The 23,981-nt window shown below is 51.1% G+C and overlaps 1 protein-coding gene across 3 annotated transcripts in view; it reads right to left on the bottom strand.

The window, feature by feature from the left end:
• Positions 1-948: 948 nt before the first annotated feature.
• LOC121291462 (collagen alpha-1(V) chain-like) overlaps positions 949-23,981 on the bottom strand; it is a 339,607-nt gene continuing 316,574 nt past the window's right edge. For all 3 annotated transcript variants that reach the window (XM_041212673.1, XM_041212674.1, XM_041212675.1), the window contains 8 exons: positions 22,205-22,258; positions 18,901-18,936; positions 17,014-17,067; positions 15,195-15,465; positions 13,517-13,629; positions 10,447-10,515; positions 5,115-5,348; positions 949-2,048 (listed from right to left, as the gene is read on the bottom strand). In XM_041212673.1, the coding sequence (XP_041068607.1) occupies positions 1,902-2,048; positions 5,115-5,348; positions 10,447-10,515; positions 13,517-13,629; positions 15,195-15,465; positions 17,014-17,067; positions 18,901-18,936; positions 22,205-22,258 (978 nt within the window). In that variant the 3' untranslated portion in view covers positions 949-1,901. The remainder of the gene's footprint in view (positions 2,049-5,114; positions 5,349-10,446; positions 10,516-13,516; positions 13,630-15,194; positions 15,466-17,013; positions 17,068-18,900; positions 18,937-22,204; positions 22,259-23,981) is intronic.

Below are 23,981 nucleotides of genomic sequence, written 5' to 3'. Positions count from 1 at the left end.
CCCCAACTCTTCCTCAAAATAGTGGCCATGGGATCTTTCACATCCATCTGAGTGGGCAAGATAGGCCCTCAGTAAACGACTTGTCTGAAAGGGGCACTCCCTCTGGCAGTGCAACATCACCTCTGGCAGTGCAGCATCACCTCTGGCAGTGCAGCCAGCACCCCCTCTGGCAGTGCAGCATCACCTCTGGCAGTGCAGCACCCCCTCTGGCAGTGCAACATCACCTCTGGCAGTGCAGCACCCCCTCTGGCAGTGCAACATCACCTCTGGCAGTGCAGCACCCCCTCTGGCAGTGCAACATCACCTCTGGCAGTGCAGCACCCCCACTGGCAGTGCAACATCACATCTGGCAGTGCAGCACCCACTCTGGCAGTGCAACATCACCTCTGGCAGTGCAGCACCCCCTCTGTACTTCAGCGTCAGCCTTGACTTTTTTTTAAAAAAAAGAAACATCTCTGCGATGGGACTTTTGAACCCACAACCTTCTGACTCAAGGGACACAAGGTATTTTCCACACGGATCCAAGGACTGACAGCCGAGTGTATCACCACCCCACTCTGTCCAGGCAATTGGGGAGGCCGTGTGCCCAGAGGGGCAGCTCTGGAGCGGACAGAGTAAAAAGCTGGCGCTTGCCCCCTTCCCCCGTGAATTAAAATCAAAAACCGACAAGAAAAGAAGAGACAGGCAGGGCAACATTGGTGATTTACGATCTATTAAAAGATCCGCTCCACTCAAGACAGACACAGTACAGTACAGCGGGTGACCCTACCCACACGGCGCCTGCAGTTTAGTTCTCAGGCCAAAAGAGAGAGAGAAAAAAAGAATAAAATGTGACGACGACAAAAAAAAAAATTGCACCAGGGCGAGTGAAAGTGCAGGACAAGCTTAGTGAGCTGCTCAATCTGTAACTGCAGAGGGGAGGAGGCTGGGGTGTTGAGGGGTGGGAGGAGGAGGGTGTATGTGGTTGCAAACAGTATAAGATGCGAGGGAGGGGAAGAGGAGGTAGAAGGAGAGAGAAGGTGGCATCAGGACACAGCGAGAGTATGCATTAGTGAGCCATGGGATGGGGGAGAGAGAGAAAAGCACAGTGGTGGGGGGGGAGAGTGAAGGGGGGAGTTAAAGACCACACGTGAGCCACCTTTCAGCGATTTCTATACAGAAAATTAACACAACAAGCAGCAATTTATAGATATATTTTACATTAGAATTAAAAAATACTTACAAACATATAACACTCTGAGCACCTTTTTTTGTCTTTTAAAAAGGAGAGTAAATACAATTTGGAGCACCATATTTACTGGGTAAAGCTTCACAGACTTAATTCATCATTTCTTTAATCAAATTACGGCAGGTTTGCGAATTAAATAATATCGTCTCTCTCTCTCTCTCTCTGTTCGTGGTTTTATATTACAATCTATGGAGAACATTTTTAATTAAAACAAAAAAAAAACACATTTCTCATTTCGCTGGTCTTCTGGAAAACAAAATAGTCCCGCCTCAAACCAGGACACTACCACCACAGGGGAAACGGGTCTTTACAGGGGGCAAGGGGGGGGAAGCAGGAGGACATTTAATGTACACGGTTTCCATGCTTTTGTGTGTGCGTGTGTGGTTTTTTTTCACACACATGTAACTGTTCTCTCAGGGTGTCCAGGCAGAAGACGACACTGGTCAGGGGGCAGATCCCTGGCTGCAGGTTTTGCCCCTCCCCTCGCCCCTGCCCTCTTTCCCCCTGAAGTGCTGGAGGGCGGGTTATAGGTGAGGAGGAGGTGAGGAGGAAGAGGAGGAGGAGGGGGGAGGTAGGGTCAGTGGCGGTGATAGTGAGGCTAGTCGTGGTGGGCCGGGTTGGGATGCCTGTGTTTTTTTCCTTCCTTCATCGTGTTTTCTCTCTCTCTCTCTCTCTATCCCTGGAAGCAGACGGGTCCCACGTCAAATCCAAACTTCTGGTTGGGTTCGGCGAAGTCAGTCAACAGCACGTCGACGAAGGGCATCTGCTCCACCTGCGGAGTGTTGATCTCCAGGACTGTCTTGTCGCTTCCTTTCCTCAGCTGGGAGAAGACAGGGCAGAGACAGAGTGTTAGCGGGCAGCAGGTCCCGACAAGTGACAAGACCCTTCCCCACATCAACCCCACTTGACAAACCAACAGACTTTCTCTCTACCATTTCCCCCCCTCCCTGCCTTCTGCCAGAGCTTCAATCGTAACGTCCCCCACCTTCTCCCTCTCTCCCAGCTTTAACTTCACTTTTCTATCTCTCTTTCTCTCTGGGAAATTTAACCTCTGATTTGGTCCCTTTCAATCCCTCCCTCTCTATCTTCCCGGGTTCAATCCCTCCCTCCCTATCTCTCTGGGTTCAATCCCTCCCTCTCTATCTCTCCGGGTTCAATCCCTCCCTTTCTATCTCTCCGGGTTCAATCCCGCCCTCTCTATCACCCCGGGTTCAATCCCTCCCTCCCTATCTCTCTGGGTTCAATCCCTCCCTCTCTATCTCTCCGGGTTCAATCCCTCCCTCTCTATCTCTCCGGGTTCAATCCCTCCCTCTCTATCTCTCCAGGTTCAATCCCACTCTCTCTATCGCCCTGGGTTCAATCCCTCTCTCCCTATCTCTCCGGGTTCAATCCCTCCTTCTCTATCTCCCCAGGTTCAATCCCTCCCTTTCTACCTCCCTGGGTTCAATCCCTCCCTCTCTATATCTCTGGGTTCAATCCCTCCCTCTCTATCTCTCCGGGTTCAATCCCTCCCGCTCTATCTCCTGGGGTTCAATCCCTCCCTTTCTATCTCCCCGGCTCCCCGGGTTCAATCCCTCCCTTTCTATCTCTCCGGGTTCAATCCCTCACTTTCTATCTCCCCGGCTCCCCGGGTTCAATCCCTCCCTTTCTATCTCTCCGGGTTCAATCACTCCCTTTCTATCTCCCTGGGTTCAATCCCTCCCTCTCTAACTCCCTGGGTTCAATCCCTCCCTCTCTATCTCACTGGGTTCAGTCCCTCCGTTTCTATCTCCCTGGGTCCAATCCCTCCCTCTCTATCTCCCCGGGTTCAGTCCCTCCATTTCTATCTCTCCGGGTTTAATTCCTCCCTTTCTATCCGCCCGGGTTCAATTCCCCTATTTCTATCTCCCCAGGTTCCGAGACCAATTTCCACCTCCTTTTTGCTCTTCCCCCCAGGTTTAATCTCCCTTTTCCCTCTCTCTTTCTCTCCCCAAGGTTTATTCTCCAGTTCCTTCCTCCCCTCTTTCTCGCTCCTTCTGGTCATCAGTCAATGGCCATAACCAGACCATCACCAGTCAGCTCACTGGACATCCACACGACTTTTCCCTCTAACTCAGTTTGAATCTCCAGTTAGTTCCCTCCTTTTCCCTTTCCCCCAGGTTGAATCTCCAGTTAATTCCCTCCTTTTCCCTCTCCCCCAGGTTGAATCTCCAGTTAGCTCCCTCCTTTTCCCTTTCCCCCAGGTTGAATCTCCAGTTAGTTCCCTCCTTTTCCCTTTCCCCCAGGTTTAATCTCCAGTTAGTTCCCTCCTTTTCCCTCTCCCCCAGGTTGAATCTCCAGTTAGCTCCCTTCTTTTCCCTCTCCTCCAGGTTTAATCTCCAGTTAGCTCCCTCCTTTTCCCTTTCCCCCAGGTTGAATCTCCAGTTAGTTCCCTCCTTTTCCCTTTCCCCCAGGTTTAATCTCCAGTTAGTTCCCTCCTTTTCCCTCTCCCCCAGGTTGAATCTCCAGTTAGCTCCCTCCTTTTCCCTTTCCCCCAGGTTGAATCTCCAGTTAGTTCCCTCCTTTTCCCTCTACCCCAGGTTTAATCTCCAGTTAGTTCCCTCCTTTTCCCTCTCCTCCAGGTTTAATCTCCAGTTAGTTCCCTCCTTTTCCCTCTCCTCCAGGTTTAATCTCCAGTTAATTCCCTCCTTTTCCTTCTCCTCCAGGTTTAATCTCCAGTTAGTTCCCTCCTTTTCCCTCTCCTCCAGGTTTAATCTCCAGTTAATTCCCTCCTTTTCCCTCTCCTCCAGGTTTAATCTCCAGTTAGTTCCCTCCTTTTCCCTCTCCTCCAGGTTTAATCTTCAGTTAATTCCCTCCTTTTCCTTCTCCTCCAGGTTTAATCTCCAGTTAGTTCCCTCCTTTTCCCTCTCCTCCAGGTTTAATCTCCAGTTAATTCCCTCCTTTTCCCTCCAATCCAGGTTTAATCTCCAGTTAGTTCCCTCCTTTTCCCTCTCCTCCAGGTTTAATCTCCAGTTAATTCCCTCCTTTTCCCTCTCCTCCAGGTTTAATCTCCGGTTAATTCCCTCCTTTTCCCTCTCCCCCAGGTTTAATTTCCAGTTAGCTCCCTCCTGTTCCTCTCCCAGTCCCGCACCCCACACCTGCCTCTCCACCCCACACCCCTGACCTCCAGCACCCCCAACCATGGGGTTTAAACTTTGCTTTTCCCCCTCCTTTACTAACTGGTTCTTGGCCAGCGGACTGCAACACTGCTCAAGAATCCAACTGGGAGAAAGCTCCAGGGCTTTCTACTCTCCGGCTGAATTCATTGAGTTTTGTTCTCATCGTGGGGGGTGAGAACACTTCATGGCAGTTTCTGCTGAACACTGATTCCTCCAACGTTAGATACAGAGTAAAGCTCCCTCTACACTGTCACATCAAACACTCCCAGGACAGGTACAGCACGGGGTTAGATACAGAGTAAAGCTCCCTCTACACTGTCCCCATCAAACACTCCCAGGGCAGGTACAGCACGGGGTTAGATACAGAGTAAAGCTCCCTCTACACTGTCCCCATCAAACACTCCCAGGACAGGTACAGCACAGGGTTAGATACAGAGTAAAGCTCCCTCTACACTGTCCCCATCAAACACTCCCAGGACAGGTACAGCACGGGGTTAGATACAGAGTAAAGCTCCCTCTACACTGTCACATCAAACACTCCCAGGACAGGTACAGCACGGGGTTAGATACAGAGTAAAGCTCCCTCTACACTGTCCCATTAAAGACTTCAACCCAATTTCAGTCTATGGGTGCATTTTGGATCATTTTGACACTTGTTACAGAATGATTCCTGACTCCTTTCACGTTCAATAACTGCGTTTCACAGACCCACGGAGAAGATTGTGAAGGTGGTGAGCACTGAGACTGACCGCGCAGCCATCCACAATGGCTTTGATGTAGGGGTTGTTATCGAAGGACATCTCCTCGTCGTTGGATCCCAGGAAACGCATGGCCTTGTCGTAGTTGTCAGCTGCCAGGTTGTACCAGGCAACGGAGCGATGGCAGTGATAGGTGAAGTTCTGGCGAGCTGACACACTTAGCAGCCTCAGGAAGGTCATTTGGACAACGCCGATGGGGTTACTGTTTGAGTCCACGTAGGAGAGCTGCAGGAGGCGGTGGGGGGTGGGAAGAAAGAGATTGCCATTATATCACACCGTCCAGTCCCTCAGGGTGTCCCAAAGTGCTTTGTCAGACAATGAAGCATTTAATAACGTTTAGTCCACTGTTGTCATGTAGGAAACACACCATCCAATTGTGCACAGAAAGATCCCACAAACATATTGACCCACAGAACACCAAGGAGAAGACTCCAGGTCATCTTAGAAATAGTGGCCAACAAGTATTTTATGTCCAGCTCAATGGGCAATCAGGCCTCAGTTTAATATCGCACCCAAAAGATGGCACCTCCAACTGTGCAGCACTCCCTCAATGCTGACTTTCTGATAGTGCGTCACTCCCTCAGTACTCTCCCTCTAACACTGCTGCTCTCCCTCAGTTCTGACCCTCTGACAGTGCTGCACTCCCTCCGCATTGACCCTCTGACAATGCAGCACTCCCTCAGTATTGACCCTCTGACAATGCAGCACTCCCTCAGTACTAATCCTCCAACAGTGCAGCACTCCCTCAGTACTGACCCTCCGACAATGCAGCACTCCCTCAGTATTGACCCTTCGACAGTGCAGCACTCCCTCAGTACTGACCTTCTGACAGTACAGCACTCCCTCTGTACTGACCCTCCGACAATGCAGCGCTCCCTCAGTGCTGACCCTCCGACAGTGCAGTACTCCCTCAGTACTGACCCTCCAACAATGCAGCACTCCCTCAGTATTGGCCCTCCGACAATGCAACACTCCCTCAGTATTGACCCTCCGACAGTGCAGCACTCCCTCAGTATTGGCCCTCCGACAGTGCAGCACTCCCACAGTATTGACCCTCCGACAATGCAGCACTCCCTCATATTGGCTCTCCAACAATGCAACACTCCCTCAGTATTGGCCCTCCAACAGTGCAGCACTCCCTCAGTATTGGCCCTCCGACAATGCAGCACTCCCTCAGTATTGGCCCTCCGACAATGCAACGCTCCCTCAGTATTGGCCCTCCGACAGTGCAGCACTCCTTCAGTATTGACCCTCCGACAATGCAGCACTCCCTCAGTATTGACCCTCCGACAATGCAGCACTCCCTCAGTATTGACCCTCCGACAATGCAGCACTCCCTCAGTATTGACCCTCCGACAATGCAGCACTCCCTCAGTATTGACCCTCCGACAATGCAGCACTCCCTCAGTATTGACCCTGCAACAATGCAGCACTCCCTCAGTACTGACCCTCTGATAGTGCAGCACTGCCTCAGTGTTGAATTGATAATGTTCGCCCATATTATTGGCTCAGATTCCTGGATTTGGACTTGAACCCACACCCTTTTAGACTTGGAAGTGAGAGTTGCATGGCCTCTACCACCTAGAAGGACAAGGCAGCAGACACATGGGAACACCACCACCTGGAAGTTCCCCTCCAAGCCACTCACAATCCTGACTTAGAAATATATCATCGTTCCTTCACTGTCGCTGGGTCAAAACCCTGGAACTCCCTCCCTAACAGCACTGTGGGAGTACCTACACCACGTGGTCTGCAGCGGTTCAAGAAGGAAGCTCACCTCCACCTTCTCAAGGGTAACTAGTGATAGGCAATAAATGCTGGCCCAGCCAGCGACGCCCACATCTCGTGAATGAATAGAAAAAAAAAGCATGTTTGAAACATTTCCCCCATTTCTGACAGAGACAGCTGAAGCCAGAAGGGAAGGGGTTAACAGCCCTGAATTTGCTCTGTGATGTTCTACGGAAATTCCTCAGTTGGAACCGAACCGATGGAAAATGAACCTGTTGGAGGCTCCACTACCACAATGGGTGAGAGAAAACACCTTCGCTCTTCACACACGCACACACACACACACACCAAGACCGTGCACCATCAACTCACGCCCTGCAACACTCTAGTGTTACTGTTAACAACAGGAACTTATATTTATATAACGCCTTTAACACAATATAATGCCCCAAGGTGCTTCTCAGGAGTATCATAAAACAATGTACTAGATTGAGCCAGCCTAGGAGATACCAGGTCACGTGACCAAGAGCTTGGTCAAAGAGGTAGGTTTTAAGGAGCGTCTTTCAGGAGGGAGGCCAGGTGGCAAGGTGGAGAGGTGCAGGGAGGGAATTCCAGAGCTCGGGGTCCAGGTCACCGGTGGTGGAGCGATTATGGTCTGGAGCGCCAAAGAGACCAGAATTAGAGTAGTGCAGCTATCTCGCAGGGATGTGGAGCCAGAGGAGATTACAGAGGTAGGGAGGGGGCGAGTGAGGGATTTGAAAACAATGATGAGGATTTTAAATTCAAGACGTTGCTTGACTTGGAGTCTGTAGTAATTATGGCTTTAGTTAGTGTGAAATGTACCTTTAAGAATAAGACTTGTGAGGCAAGATCACATGACCTGTATTAACCAATAGGAGAGTAGTGCAGGCTACCTCAGTAGCCAGTGTAGAGTTGGAGTTGAAAGCACACATGTGGTTGCTGTTGAATATATTGTAAATAAACTTAAAGTTTCCACCCAAAAGTCCTCCAGATCAACTCTATCATTAATAGTACAACCCAGCCACCCTACAACAAACTGTTGATGAGGATTGAACAGAAGAAATCAAGTTAGGAAGAAATCGGCCCAGTGATATAAATAGCAAGCTCCGTTAGAATTGAAGAAGTTATCCCCTCTCAAAATGCCACAATTTGGGGGAATTGATCCTTTTGAACCTGTCACAGATGATTGGTCTCAATACATAGAATGCCTCATGTACTTCTTTCAAGTGAACAATAGTACGGGGGAAGAGATGAGGCGAGCGATCCTCTTGAGTATCGTGAGACCAAAACCTACAGTCTGATTCGAAGTTTGACGGCACCCAGATGATGAGCCACGTCCCAGTTCCACAGGAACTTATTTTACTGTTAAATTTTTTAGATTCCTTGCTGGTATGTGCTCTACAGAACAGAGACTGGAAAAGTTGGGACCCAGACCTATCTCAGGTATGAGAACAAGTGATACATGGTTGTCATAGGAACCCGTACCTGATTAAATGAAACCGTACTTCAACAGAAGACATTAAATAACCAACCAGGATGGCATCTTATTGTGGGGAGCATGATGATAGTTCCTCTTAAAGGGAAGGGAGCCACTTTTAATTGAACTACACAGTGCCCATCGAGGAATTTCCCAAATGCAAATAAACTTAAAGCCTCCATCCATGAAGGGGCTACAGATCAACTCTATCACTACTGGCATAGCTTGGTTTTTGATGCGAGTTAGGACACAGGTTGCAGAGTTTTGGATGACCTCAGGTTTACGGAGGGTAGAATGGGGGTGCATGAGCGTGGGCCTAAAACAGTGTCACCCCAGTGCCTTCAGCTGCCCCACAATCGGGTTAGGTTAAAATTGCTCCCTTCATATCTCATCGATATCTTTGAGGCACAATTACTTGTTACGCTGGCAAACACTGTAGCTATGGTGCACACCTACAACCAGCAACGAGACCACAATCTGATTTTACTGGTCATTTTAGGTGAGGGAAGAATGCTGTCCAAGGCACTGAGAATTGCCTGCTCATTCTTGACTCGTGCAAGTTGGAATCTCTAACATAGTCCTAAGTGGAGAGAGAGGGAGAGAGACAGGGCCTCGGTTTAACTGGACATCTGAAACCACTGCGCTCCCCAGTACTAATTCCCGGGGGTGGGTGTGGGAGTGGGGGGGCTGTTGGGGAGGTTGGGGAGGCTGGTTTGGAGGTCAGGCTGCCAGCACATCACAAGCCACATCTTCAAGACCAGAAGGGTTAAAATGTAGGACAAAGTTTATATTTGCGTGCAGAAGTTCGAAAATAAGCAAAAACTGAAGTTAGATTTCAACAGGTCTTGGGGAAGTAATTGAACAGATTAAACATAGGGAAAATGGGACAACAGGAGAGGCATGGGATTTAATACTGATTCCTGTGTGAAATTATACCTTGGGCATTGAATTTATTTGACCCTGCCTCTCCTGCAGATTAGTTCTTCCTTGTATTTTCTTTGGTGTGTTCTCAGCCACTCACCTATGCTCATTATAAACAGACACAGGTGCACAGAGATACAAACACACAGACAGACACACACACACACACACACACACACACACACACAGAAACACAGACGTTCAGAGACAGAAACACACATGCAAACACAGGCACACAGACACACAGAGACACAAACACAGAGGCAGACACATGCAAACATGGGCACACACAGTCAGACACACACACAGGCACAGGAGATATAAACACAGAAACAGACACAAATATAGTGAAACACATACAGACAAATATACAGATACACAAAGATTGACAGATACAAACACAGACACACAGATGCAGACACACACTCAGATACAAACTCAGAGTCAGACTGAACAGACCCAGTGACACATACATGCACAAATATACAGAGACGGACAGACACACCACACACACAAATGTACAAAGACACAGAGACAGACTCTCACACACACAAAAATGTACAGACAGAGATACATGCATAAAAATATAGAGACACAGCAACAGACACACACACACACACACACCACAGAGACACACACACACACACACATATGTACCCCGCCACAAACTCAGTTTCCTAAGCACTGATTTCACCTTTGCGAAGATGCCCCATGACACCCCCCATTTCGATAGAGAGTTTGATCACCAGTCTGCTCTTTGGTTTGATGCCACATCTTTCTGATTCTGTTCCTCTGAAGGGCCTTGGGGCATTGAGGCAAATTGATGTAGTAGGTGACCACATATGCAAACATACATGTACATATAACACACACACACACACACACACACACACACGTATGTAGGTATATCTTTGTGTGCACGTAAAGATACCATTTTCAGATGATTGTTTATTGGTGTTTTCCCTGGAACAGCTGTCATGTGACAGACTGTCTCAGAGCACAAGCCCCCTCTCATCCTCTTTCCACTGTTGTGCTCGATGATCCAGTGGACACAGGGTGTGCCTGGACGCAAACACTTTGTTATCTTAGAGACTCACATCATGTGTGTCTCACAGCTCAGTGCTCTAGCCCCCTCTCCCCCGTCTTCCCTTGTCCCAAGCAGCTACTGTTTCTTACCTGTGTTCCCCGTTTGAACTCGCTGAACCAGGCCCCAGGATACTCATTGTTCCAGGAAGACATCTTCACCTGTAGATCAACAATCACAACATGACACGGTCCAAACCATCTAGCGAACTCTTCCCTCCCATCCATATTCCCCACCCTCCCATCCACATTCCCCGGCCTCCCGTCCACATTCCCCGTCCTCCCGTCCACATTCCCCGCCCTCCCGTCCACATTCCCCGGCCTCCCGTCCACATTCCCCGGCCTCCCGTCCACATTCCCCGCAATCGCAGTCCACATTCGCCGCCCTCCCGTCCACATTCCCCGCAATCCCAGTCCACATTCCCCTCCCTCCCAGTTCACATTCCCCTCCCTCCCAGTTCACATTCCCCTCCCTCCCAGTCAACATTCCCCGCAATCCCAGTCCACATTCCCCTCCCTCCCAGTCCACATTCCCCTCCCTCCCAGTTCACATTCCCCTCCCTCCCAGTTCACATTCCCCTCCCTCCCAGTCAACATTCCCCGCAATCCCAGTCCACATTCCCCTCCCTCCCAGTCCACATTCCCCTCCCTCCCAGTTCACATTCCCCTCCCTCCCAGTTCACATTCCCCTCCCTCCCAGTCAACATTCCCCGCAATCCCAGTCCACATTCCCCTCCCTCCCAGTCCACATTCCCCTCCCTCCCAGTTCACATTCCCCTCCCTCCCAGTTCACATTCCCCTCCCTCCCATCCACATTCCCCGCAATCCTAGTCCACATTCCCCGCAATCCTAGTCCACATTCCCTGCCCTCCAGTCCACATTCCCCGCCCCCCCAGTCCATAATCCCCGCCCTCCCATCCACATTCCCCGCCCTCCCAGTCCACATTCCCCGCCCTCCCAGTCCACATTCCCCGCCCTCCCAGTCCACATTCCCCGCCCTCCCAGTCCACATTCCCCGCCCTCCCAGTCCACATTCCCCGCCCTCCCAGTCCACATTCCCCGCCCTCCCAGTCCACATTCCCTGCCGTCCCAGTCCATAATCCCCGCCCTCCCAGTCCACATTCCCCGCAATCCTAGTCCATATTCCCCACCCTCCCGCCCACATTCCCTGCCCTCCGCCTACATTCCCCACTCTCCCGTCAGCAATACCCACTATTGCTCAGGGGTCCCCGCCCAGTATTCCCCATCCCCCGGGGGAAGAGTGAAATTGAGCGGGGGAACGAGAGGGAGGGTGATGGAGAGAGAGTGAGACACTGAGAGGGGAGCAAGGCGAAGAAAGAGAGATGAAGAGACAGAGGGAGGAATGAGATGGAGCAGGAAGAGATAAAGAGAGGGGTAGAGTGAAGTGGGGGAAGAAAGAGGGCAGAGAGAGGGAGGGGGAGGAAGGTGGAAGCTGTAACAAGAGGGAGGGACAGAGAGAAAATGAAACGGGGTGGAGGGAGTCAAATGGTGCTGGACAGAAAGAGACGGGTTGCATGAGGGTAAAGGGAGGGCGAGGGGAGGAAGGGAGCGAGGAGGGGGAAAGGGACCGAGGGTGGGGGAAGGGACCAAGGGTGGGGGAAGGGAGTGAGGGGGGGAAGGGAGTGAAGGGGAAGGGAGTGAAGGGGAAGGGAGTGAAGGGGAAGGGAGTGAAGGGGAAGGGAGTGAAGGGGAAGGGAGTGAAGGGGAAGGGAGTGAAGGGGAAGGGAGTGAAGGGGAAGGGAGTGAAGGGGAAGGGAGTGAAGGGGAAGGGAGTGAAGGGGAAGGGAGTGAGGGGGGAAGGGAGTGAAGGGGAAGGGAGTGAAGGGGAAGGGAGTGAAGGGGAAGGGAGTGAAGGGGAAGGGAGTGAAGGGGAAGGGAGTGAAGGGGAAGGGAGTGAAGGGGAAGGGAGTGAAGGGGAAGGGAGTGAAGGGGAAGGGAGTGAAGGGGAAGGGAGTGAAGGGGAAGGGAGTGAAGGGGAAGGGAGTGAAGGGGAAGGGAGTGAAGGGGAAGGGAGTGAAGGGGAAGGGAGTGAAGGGGAAGGGAGTGAAGGGGAAGGGAGTGAAGGGGAAGGGAGTGAAGGGGAAGGGAGTGAAGGGGAAGGGAGTGAGGGAGGAAGGGAGTGAAGGGGAAGGGAGTGAAGGGGAAGGGAGTGAGGGAGGAAGGGAGTGAAGGGGAAGGGAGTGAAGGGGAAGGGAGTGAAGGGGAAGGGAGTGAAGGGGAAGGGAGTGAAGGGGAAGGGAGTGAAGGGGAAGGGAGTGAAGGGGAAGGGAGTGAAGGGGAAGGGAGTGAAGGGGAAGGGAGTGAAGGGGGGAGAGGAAGCAAGGGGTGAGGGGGGAGGGGGGAGGGAGGGGGAAAGGGCGAGTGAGGAGAGGGAAAGAGTGGAGGGATAGAGAGGGAGGAGGGATAAGTAGGGGGAGATAGAGGGTGGGGGGAGTGAGGGCGGGTGCGAGCAAGGGAGGAGGGAGCGAGGGGGAGCGGGAGCAAAGGGGAGAAGATCAAGGGGGAGGGAGACAGAGGGAGAGGGAGGGTAGCAAGTAAGAGAGAAAGAGGGGAGGTAGTGATGGGGAGGGAGAGAGAGGGTGGGGAGGGAGGGAGAGATGGGGGCGGGAGAGGTAGAGAGAGAGTTTGGAGGGAAAGAGAGAGGGGATGGAGTATGAGGGGGAGGAAGCGAGAGGGGGAGAGAGAGAGGCAGGGAGTGAGAGAGAGGGGAGAGCGGGAGTGAGAGGGGAAGGGGGAGGGGGAGGGAGAGAGAGGGAGGGAGTGAGAGAGGGGAGGGTGGGAGAGATGGGAGAGGGGGAGAGAGAAAGAGAGGGAGGGAGAAAGAGAGGGCAGGGAGAGAGAGGGGAAGGGAGGGGGAGGGAGAGAGAGGTGGGGACGGAGACAGAGATGGGGGAGGGAGAGATAGGGGATGAATTACAGCAGGAGAGAGAGATGGGGGAGGGAAGGAGAGAGAGAGGGGAGGGAGAGAGGGCAGGGAGAGAGCGAGGGGAAGAGAGAGAGAGAGGGGAAGGGAGAGAGGGGAAGGGACAGAGAGAGGGGAAGGGAGAGAGATGGAGGGACGGTGTGGGTGTAGGTGTGTATGGATGGGACTAAATGTACAGAAGGGCTAAGGTTTGTCCTGTGCCTGTCGAGTCCCACTCACCCCTTGCGATTTCTTGTCTGGGAAGATACAGGTCTCTCCACCAGCGGTGAAGTTACAGTAAACCAAGAAGGAGTCGGCTGCGCAGCCCTGGTTCGGGTCAACCCAATATTCACCTGAGAGGGTGGGGCAAGGGGTGAAGAGGAGTGAGAGAGAGAGAGAGAGAGAGAGCACAGGGTAAAAACCACAACCAGTTCATGAAGTCTAGGGATATAAACAACTCGGCCTAAAGCATTCAGAAGAACAGGGTGAGATAAAGTACATCACCACTAATGGACATGCAGTCAGCCGGGACAGGCACAGTCACCATATTACACATAGCAAGATCCCAAAAAGACAAAAGCAGCAGAAAGAACCAATGGTCACTTAATCTGTTTAAGCTGCTCGTTGGCTCAGAGAGGAATATTGAATACTCTACGGTTCTCCTGCTTTCTTCAAATGGGGATCTAGACTGAGCAGCTCTGGACTATTTGCCTCTAGAAAGTGTCACAGTCGGCTCTGACCTCGACTTTACGTGACGTCTGCGTCTTGCAGCTGGGTCACAGGGAATGCGGAGGGGACGGTGTTCCGGAGGCTGGAGAAGTCATGGGGTGTGGAGGCTCTCGGAGCAGGGGGTGGTTGCACGGAGACAGGTGGTCAGGAGCAGAATGCAAGTTTCTAGTCTCCCTGACAGCCCGTTCAGTGGAGTTGGACCGGTTCAGTCACAAGCAGAGACTGTGGGCTGCTTGCTGTTTGAGCTGCAGAGCCTGAACTGCTTCACATTAATCCCTGCGATTAAAGGCATTCTGAATGTGGGGCTCAGGGCAGGTTTCTTAATGTGTCAATACAGAAATGTCAGCTCAGCTCATTGTGTAGATAACACTCTCATCTCTGAGCCTCAGACACTTGGGTTCAACTACAGTCAGAGGGTCAGTACTGAGGGAGTGCTGCACTGTCAGATGGTCAGTACTGAGGGAGTGCTGCACTGTCAGAGGGTCAGTACTGAGGGAGTGCTGCACTGTCAGAGGGTCAGTACTGAGGGAGTGCTGCACTGTCAGAGGGTCAGCACTGAGGGAGTGCTGCACTGACAGAGGCTCAGTACCGAGGGAGTGCTGCACTGTCAGAGGGTCAGTACTGAGGGAGAGCTGCACTGTCAGAGGGGCAGTACTGAGGGAGTGCTGCACTGTCAGAGGGTCAGTACTGAGGGAGTACTGCACTGACAGAGGCTCAGTACTGAGGGAGTGCTGCACTGTTGGAGGGACAGTACTGAGGGAGTGCTGCAATGTCAGAGGGGCAGTACTGAGGGAGAGCTGCACTGTCAGAGGGGCAGTACTGAGGGAGTGCTGCACTGTCAGAGGGTCAGTACTGAGGGAGTACTGCACTGACAGAGGCTCAGTACTGAGGGAGTGCTGCACTGTTGGAGGGACAGTACTGAGGGAGTGCTGCACTGTCAGAGGGGCAGTACTGAGGGAGTGCTGCACTGTCAGAGGGTCAGTACTGAGGGAGTACTGCACTGACAGAGGCTCAGTACTGAGGGAGTGCTGCACTGTTGGAGGGACAGTACTGAGGGAGTGCTGCAATGTCAGAGGGGCAGTACTGAGGGAGAGCTGCACAGTCAGGAGGTCAGTACTGAGGGAGTGCAGCACTGTTGGAGTGGCAGTGCCATGCTGACAGTAAGGTTTATGACTCCACAGGGACCCACCATCCTTGTATTCTTCGTGGCAGAGCTGCAGGTCTCTGCAGGTGCGTGCCGGGTTTTCCTTCGTTCCGATGGGGTGCCGCATCTGCTCGATCTCCACCTTTAACGAGTTCAGCGACCCGAAGATTTCCTCCATGCCATCGGAATAGTCGAGGATTTCGTCTCCCATCACCCCCTCGTCTGGCTCGATCTGACTCCCGTCGATGGACACCGAGCGTTTGCTCTTTTTGCGCCTCTGGATGGGCAGTGGTTGAATGACTTCGCCTGGTGGACCCTGTGGAGACGAAACAGAGAGTGAGCACTGGAGGCTAGGCCTGTCCCTCCAGACCTTTGCGAAGGTATCCCCCAAAGTACAAGCTCGAGTCGGGTCTGAGTGCTTTTTCAGTCCCCTAGCACTCCCAGCAAAGATCGCCATTGTCAGGAAACCTGCTGCCTCTGTCTTTAATACAGTGATAAAAACTGAACTAGTTTCCTCTACGCTGTCTCATATAGCACACCCAGGGCAGGTACAGCACGGGATTAGATACAGAGAAAAGCTCCCTCTACACTGTCCCCATCAAACACTCCCAGGACAGGTACAGCACAGGGTTAGATACAGAGTAAAGCTCCCTCTACACTGTCCCTATCAAACACTCCCAGGACAGGTACAGCACAGGGTTAGATACAGAGTAAAGCTTCCTCTACACTGTCCCATCAAACACTCCCAGGACAGGTACAGCACAGGGTTAGATACAGAGTAAAGCTCCCTCTACACTGCCCCATCAAACACTCCCAGGACAGGTACAGCACGGGGTTAGATACAGAGTAAAGCTCCCTCTACACTGTCCCTACCAAACACTCCCAGGACAGGTACAGCACGGAGTTAGATACAGAGTAAAGCTCCCTCTACACTGTCCGTATCAAACACTCCCAGGACAGGTACAGCACGGGGTTAGATACAAAGTAAAGCTCCCTCTACACTGTCCCATCAAACACTCCCAGGACAGGTACAGCACGGGTTAGATACAGAGTAAAGCTTCCTCTACACTGTCCCATCAAACACTCCCAGGACAGTTACAGCACAGGGTTAGATACAGAGTAAAGCTCCCTCTACACTGTCCCATCAAACACTCCCAGGACAGGTACAGCATGGGGTTAGAGAGTAAAGCTCCCTCTACACTGTCCCCATCAAACACTCCCAGGACAGGTACAGCACGGGGTTAGATACAGAGTAAAGCTCCCTCTACACTGTCCGTATCAAACACTCCCAGGACAGGTACAGCACGGGGTTAGATACAAAGTAAAGCTCCCTCTACACTGTCCCCATCAAACACTCCCAGGACAGGTACAGCACAGGGTTAGATACAGAGTAAAGCTCCCTCTACTGTTCCAGTACAGCTTGTGCTACTTTTTTAGCTACACCAGTTATTATCTGTCTTTATGCTCAGCCAGCTCCATAGCCTCACCAAGTGAGATGGCTAATCTACTTCAAATTGGGGCTAATGCCTGGTTCCTGGAAGGAGATACCAATTGTCTCGCCCAGGTTTTAATGGAAGAATACCAGTTGATGGGTCCATGGTCTCACCGCAGGGCCAATCAATCCCAGGCTCCCTTCTACCTCAGGAAGGCTCTATGGAAACTCTAGGTTTCCACTAAATGGGAGATTTCTGGAGCCTCAATTGAGGAGTGGATAGATAACTGGAGATTTCAACGCAGCAGAGAGACAAGTGGGCAAGCTGAGCCATTGGAGACTGTCTAGGCGTTCTCAGGTGGAGTCAATGCCTAGCTCAAACCCTATCCACTAGAGCCAAGTGTGCAGAGACCATCAGGAGGTTCAACTTACAGGAATACCAGGAGGACCAGTAACACCTCGCTGTCCTTTAGGACCAGCAGTACCCTGCAGGAAAGTGAGAGAGAGAGGGTTAAATACATCAACAACTTTCATTTTTGTAGCACCTTTAACATGATAAAACATCCCAAGGTGCTTCACAAGAGCACTACCAAACAAAACATGACACTGAGCCACAGAAGAAGATATTGCTGGGTTTTAAAACATGTCCCAGAGAGGCAGAGAGGTTTATGGAGGGAATTCCAGAACACCCCAGGCCCAGGCTGCTGAAAGCACGGCTGCCAATGTTGGAAAGGTTAAAATCAGGGTCCATGCAAGGGGCTGGACTTGAAGGGGTTACATTGAGATGACAGGCATCAGCACATAAGAGAGTGAGAGGAGGAGAGGGTCCAGTCACTATCCTGTTAATAAGTGACCCCTGACCCCTGACCACTTCAACGTTGGAGTTGGTCACCACTTTGCATCTGGAAAGTCTCTGAGCCCCGTTTTGAACATGTGTCAGCCCAGCTGAATGGGCTTTCGCACAGAGAGGTTACAATTATCATGCAGCCAGGGGTCAGAGCCCCAGGACGCACTGGCGCCAGTTTTCTTCCCAAGGGTTTTCCCCAGCGTCAACCTGACGGAAAGCCCAGGGAAGCAGCCGAGAGATCAGAGGGATCGGGCGCACAGGGAAATCATCAGTCCCACTGCCCCACCACCGAGATTCCTCCTCTGAGGGATTCCTTTGGCACCTTTGCCGGGGAAACACATCTGAAGCCGCGGAGAGCGGCTCCCAAGGTGGGTTTACCCTCCCCACCCATCCCCACCCCCCCATTTCGAATTCACCCGTGTTCCAGACTGAGGCCAGGGCTGGGGTCAGGGTCAGCACTGCTCCAAAGCGGGAAGTCGATAGGAGGAGCAGGTCACACTCGGCCCCCTGAACGCCAGGCGGGTGAGATGCCCCTCTCCAGCCTCGCCTCTCCCCCACCTCCACCCACCCCTCGCCCACAAAGGCCGGCCTCCCACAGCTGCCAGTTCACAGCTGCTCCAGTATAACTTCGGACCCGTCTAAAGTTACATTTTCAGGGAACATTCTGAATGTGAGGAGGAAGTGAATGTCCCTCTCCCAACTTCACAGTGAGTTGCTGGGTGATGAGGGGAGCTAATGAATTTCTTGGGCTCATTCATCCTCTACAAGACACATGAGAGGAGCATATAAAGGCCATTTGGTTAGCTTGCCAAACAGGTCGGGCATAGCATAGGCTAGTTTAAGATTTGAACCAAAGGCCAGGGACACCAGTCCGAGCGGGTGAAAATTCTGGGGAAACAGTCTAGGCCGCGCAGTCTTGTCGAGCTGCAATCCCCCAAGCAGCACGTGCGTGAAATGAGCTCCCGCCCTTGTGAAAGTGAAGGGACCTGCATTTAAATTAGCGCATTTAAAGTGCAGTCACTTGTTGTGATGTAGCAAATGCGGCAGCCGGTCTGCACGCAGCAAGATCCCGCCAAAGGCCGTACGATGATGGCCCAGGTCGTTTATGGCAGCGACGTTTGGTTGAGGGGGCAAATATTGGCTCAGGGCGCCCGGGAAGAATGGCCTTGCTCTTCTTCAAATTAATGCCACAGGCTCTCTGAAGGCCATCCTCTTCTGCAAAGAGCTTCTTTGACTCCGCTTGAATTAATTGCTTCTCCCGAGAGTCTGGTATTTCATAGAGGGAAACAGACTCTCCATGCTTAGCCCCAGGCAAGAGGTGCCCCCTACACCACCACACCCCCCACCCCACCCCACCCCCACACCCCCCACCCCCACCCGACTTTCCGCTTGCGCCCCCTACGACTGTGACTGCAATTCTACTCTCACCGAGTGGCTCAGAACATAACTGAGGAAGAAGGGGTGGGACTCACCTGAGAACCTTTCGACCCTTTCGGACCAGGGGGGCCCTGGAAGACAAGGAGGGAAACAGAAGCACAGCGTTAGGAAGGCCGCAGCGAAGGTATCTCCCCGACTCCAAAGTCACCCAGCACCCTGCAGCTCCCTCCCTAACAGCACAGTGGGTGCACCTACACCACGTGGACTGCAGCAGCTCAAGACGGCTCACCCACCGCCTCCTTCAAGGGGCAATTAGGGATGGGCAATAAATGGCGGCCCAGCCAGCGAAGCCCACATCCCATGAATCAATGAATGAATGAAAAAAAAAGAACAAAAGCAACAGCGGCACGAGCTGAGGGAAGCCCAGTCTCACCGTGGGAATCTCCATGTGCTCCTCACCGTGGTGAGAGTGTGCTTGGGGTGTGCAGGTATTTGGTGTAAAATGTATGGGCTTTTTTTCCCTAATGAGACCCCGCTACCTAGAAACACTGGTGCCCCGAAAGCCAGTAGTTGAATTTAAAACTTAGAGCAAATGAAAATGAGGTTCCACACAGACCCCGAGTTCTGGACCCCTGCCAGATTTCAGATTTCCCTGGGTTTTGGACAATGAAATCAGGGAGCCCGCCCTAGGCCAAATTCATTGAAGAAGAGTTACATGGAATAAAGTATGAGAAAGGATAAATAATAACGCGTACATAAAGTTTGAAAAGGAATAAATCATGAGGTATTTCTTAATAAAACGTTGACTCGAAGTGCGGGGAGTAGGCTGGCACATCACTGCGAACAAGCCCGGCTGGTCACTAAGAACCAGCATCTTGCTGAATTGTCCCAGCGTTTGGACAATCTGCCAGGATTTCCTTTAACCAAATATCAAATAGAATATTCTGCAAAACGCCCGGTTTTCAGACAATTCCAGCTTCCGGACAATGGGCTTCTGGACGTCCAAACGGTAAGGCGCAAATCAGATTCACATAAAAAAGGGGAGAATGTTCAAAGTAAACTAGTCACTGGGTCAGTGAACTGCCATTAAACTAAAAAAAAAACACCCAAAGCAAGCGATTCATCACTAACACATTTCACTGAAAAGAAACGTTAACTCTTTTGAGTACCAATCATCTTTTAGAATGTTCATGTTTGTTAATTGCCACAAAAATTCTGGAAAAAAAGCATTTTGGTCAATATTGTGCTTCTCCAAGTGGAAACATTCATGAAGAGGTGAGGACATGGACACTTCCTCAAGGCAGTATTTCCTGTTCTTCAGCCCCCTTGACTGGCACCCCATGCACCACCTTCAACATTCACTCCCTCCACCACCGACGCACAGTAGCAGCAGTGTGTACCATCTGCAAGATGCATTGCAGCAGCTCACCAAGGCTCCTTAGACAGCACCTTGCAAACCCACAACTACTACCATCTAGAAGGACAAGGACAGCAGACAATGGGAACACGACCACCTGGAAGTTCCCCTCCAAGTCACTCACCATCCTGACTTGGAAATCTATCGCCATTCCTTCGCTGTCGCTGGGTCAAAATCCTAGAACTCCCTTCCTAACAGCACAGTAAGTGCAACAAATCTGATGGGCTGCAGCGATTTAAGAAGGTAGCCCACCACCACCTTCTCAAGGGCAGTTAGGGATGGGCAATAAATGCTTTGGCAAATAGAGTGCAGAAAATCTTGGGCACAAACAGCACAACCATATGCTTACGTTGAAAGACGGTGGGGTAGTGGGAATGTCACTGGGATATTAAGCTAAGAAGCCCAGACTAATGCTCTGGGGACATGGGTTCAAATCCCACCATGGCAGCTGGTGGAGTTTAAATTGAATTAATAAATCTGGAATATCAGTGATGTGCCCATGAAGCTATTATTGATTGTTGTAAAAGCCCATCTGGTTCACTAATGTCCCTTTAGGGAAGGAAATCTGCCGTCCTTACCTGGTCTGATCTACATGTGATTCCAGGCCCACAGCAATATGGCTGATTCTTAGCTGCCCTCTGAAATGGCTGAGCGAGACACTCACTTCAAGGGCAATTAGGGATGGGCAACAAATATTGACCATGACAGTGACGTCCAAATCCCATGAAGGAATTTAAAAAAAAATGCCAGGATCTATAAGTGTGGACCAATTGCTTGGAAATGTAGCAAGGTCGCCAACTGATGAGCCATCAGCCAGTGCTCCCATTCCTCTCCCAGATTACCCAGGGAGATATTGTCACTGTGGGAAAACTCAGTCAGTGTCCGCTTTGAGTTAAAGTGTGCCAAGCTGTTCAGAAAGCCTATGGGACCTGCTGCCTTTGGATTGTGTCGGTGGCTGGGCTGGAGGGGTGCTGACTCTCTCCATGTCTTCAAGAGGGAATGGCAAGGGCTCTTGACTGGGGCAGGCATCACATCCTAGAGAAGCTAAATGCCTTTATAGATAGCAGTTAGTCCATGTGATCTCCTGAACAGCTGAGGAGACGAATTTCCCAGAGCATTTTTCCCTTACTGGCCTGGGATTTACTCTGACCGTTTTGCCTCTCCGGAGATTGCTTGATGGCGGGAGTTGTTTGTGAGGATGGGGGTGGGGGGGTTCAGGGGTGGTCCAGAGTGGTTGATTTGGATGGGGGTTGGTGGGGGGGTGCGGTTGGTTAGTCTCGAGTCACGCAGCTCCAGCCATCATGAGTTTGGGGCAGGGTTGGTGGGTCGGTGGTCTTTTCCTGCCTATCAGTTTCTTAACATTCCTACACATCCATCCCAACTCCGGAATCATCACCGGGAGAAGCGTCTGCACCATTGCCACCGTCGCAATCTACATTCCCTCACAAAAGCTGAAGTTAAGGGGTAGGAGCAGGAGTAGGCCACTCGGCCCCTCAAGTTTGCTCCGCCATTCCACGAGATCACGGCTGAATTTCGATTCCCCTCTCTTCACTGCCCAAACACCTCACCACCTCAGTCTTGACAAGTCGATCACTGTGATCGACGTCCATTCTGAGACAGGGGGAAAGAGCCCGTGGGGATGGGGGGGCTGTGGATCGAAGGTTTGGGTCTCTGAGGGGGTGGGGGGGGGGTGTAAATAATATCCTAGTGTCATGGACAGAGATGATTTTTTTTGAAGACACTCTCTCCCATTCTTCAATCTCCCTGCTCCCAATGAATATTCCTCCGGCAAGCGAAGGGACTCTTTGCCTAAATTGGGGGGGGTGGGACGGTTTTTAACAAATCCATTGGGTTGTCCGAGCTCCCCTCCCAAGTCGAAGAGCCAGACCTGGACACGCCTACTGCTGGGGTTAAGCAATTGCTGGGCTCGGTGGCGCTGAGTGCCGTTAAATACCGTTGTCTCCAAGCAGTGGGGGACTTACCGGGATGCCTGGAGGACCAGAAGGACCGATGGGACCACTCGCACCGGCAATACCCTAGAATCAAAAAGAAGATGACATGAAAACGATAAACTGAGCACTGAGGAAAATGCTTTGCATACAGTGCTCCCCCCACCGCCACCCGCCTCCTTGCTAGTAACTGGGAGATCCCCTAACATGTGTTGGTGGTGTCAGGGAAAGAAATTCTTGTCTCTCAATTTCTATTCCCCCTCTCTCTCTCTCTCTCTCCCCCCCTCCCTCTTCTAGCATTTCTTTCACTCTCTCTTCCTCTTCCTTCCTAACTTGTTACCTCATCGCCCTGAATCAGCTTTTTGAATTTTTCCCAATCTCCCTCTCCCTAGTTTCTGTATGTACCCCTCACTCTGTTTGCCTCCGACACACTTTTCCTTTCCCATCAGTGTAGACCTCATTTTTGTTGTGTTTCGTGCTCTCTCTGTGCGCCTCTCTTCTCTTTCCATGCCTCCTACAGCAAGCCAGTATATACAAGCGCCAAACTCGCCTAACACCAGTTATCACCAGTCTAACACTGTGCATTCTTAACACTGCAATAACCTAATGTTGCAATGCAATATTGTGATACTCTACACAGGATTACATAGGATATACAGCACAGTACAGAAACAGAGCATTTGACCCAACCAGTCCATGCTGGTGTTTATGCTCCACTTGAGCCTCCTCCCATCTTTTGTCATCTAAATCTATCATTGTAACTATCTACCCACTTCTCACTCAAATTCTTGGCTATCTTCCCCTTAGCTGCATCTATGCCATTCACTTCAACAACTCCCTGGGTAGTGAATTCCACATTCTCACCACTCTCTGGGTAAAGAAGTTTATTCTGAATTCCTCATTGGATTTCTTGGTGACTACCTTATGTATTGCTGAAAAGAGAGGCATGCCAAGGTTTTTTGTCTTGCAATCATCGGGACACTTTGCAAGAATACCAATGTAAGAGGAACAGTCACCATCATTGGTGCATTCTCCAGGGCAACGCCTTTACTAATCAGAGTCCACTTGCCAACAAACCAACACTCTCTTCACATGCAGTACAAATTGTTGTTTTCCTCTCATATTGGTATTCTTGCGAAGTGTCCTGATGAGTGGAAGACAAAAAGCTTTGACATTTTCTTCAGCAATACTGAAGTTCTAAATTACCAGATGCCTATGACTATCTTATATTGATGGCGATTAGATATGCTTTCCTCCACTGGAGTCCACTCCACTCCTCTGTGTCCACTCTATCAAAACCTTTCATAGATTTCCATATGGTCGACCCTCAGCCCTTTTTTTCAAGAGAAAAGAAACCTGGCCTGCCAATCCTTTCCAGACACGTAACCCACTCATTTCTGGTATTATCTATGTAAATCTTCCTGCACCTTCTCCAGTGCCTCTGGGAACATGGCGACCAGAACCATATGCAGCACCCCATGTAACACCTATCACTGGAACAGGGTAACGCTAACAGCCCAACAGCGTAACTGAGCATGACCATTAACAATGATAGTAAGAGATAGTAATAGCCCAACGCAGGGTAATGTCGGACACCAAGGGGAGAGTTTCCATTCAGTTTTGATGGATTTTTCAGCCCAATTCGTGACCCCACCCCACCCCCAACCACCAAAAATGAAAAAGGTAAAACTGGCACCAAACATTGCAGAATGTTTAATGCAAATTACACCCAGCGCAACTCAGGTTTCCACCATCATTTGAGCTACTATAAAAAAAAGTCACGCTGGATGCAGGCTCCGCCCACTAAACT

This window comes from Carcharodon carcharias, chromosome 19 (genome assembly GCF_017639515.1).
Source record: "Carcharodon carcharias isolate sCarCar2 chromosome 19, sCarCar2.pri, whole genome shotgun sequence".
Lineage (NCBI taxonomy): Eukaryota > Metazoa > Chordata > Chondrichthyes > Lamniformes > Lamnidae > Carcharodon > Carcharodon carcharias.
This window is presented reverse-complemented; position numbering and strand designations above follow the sequence as displayed.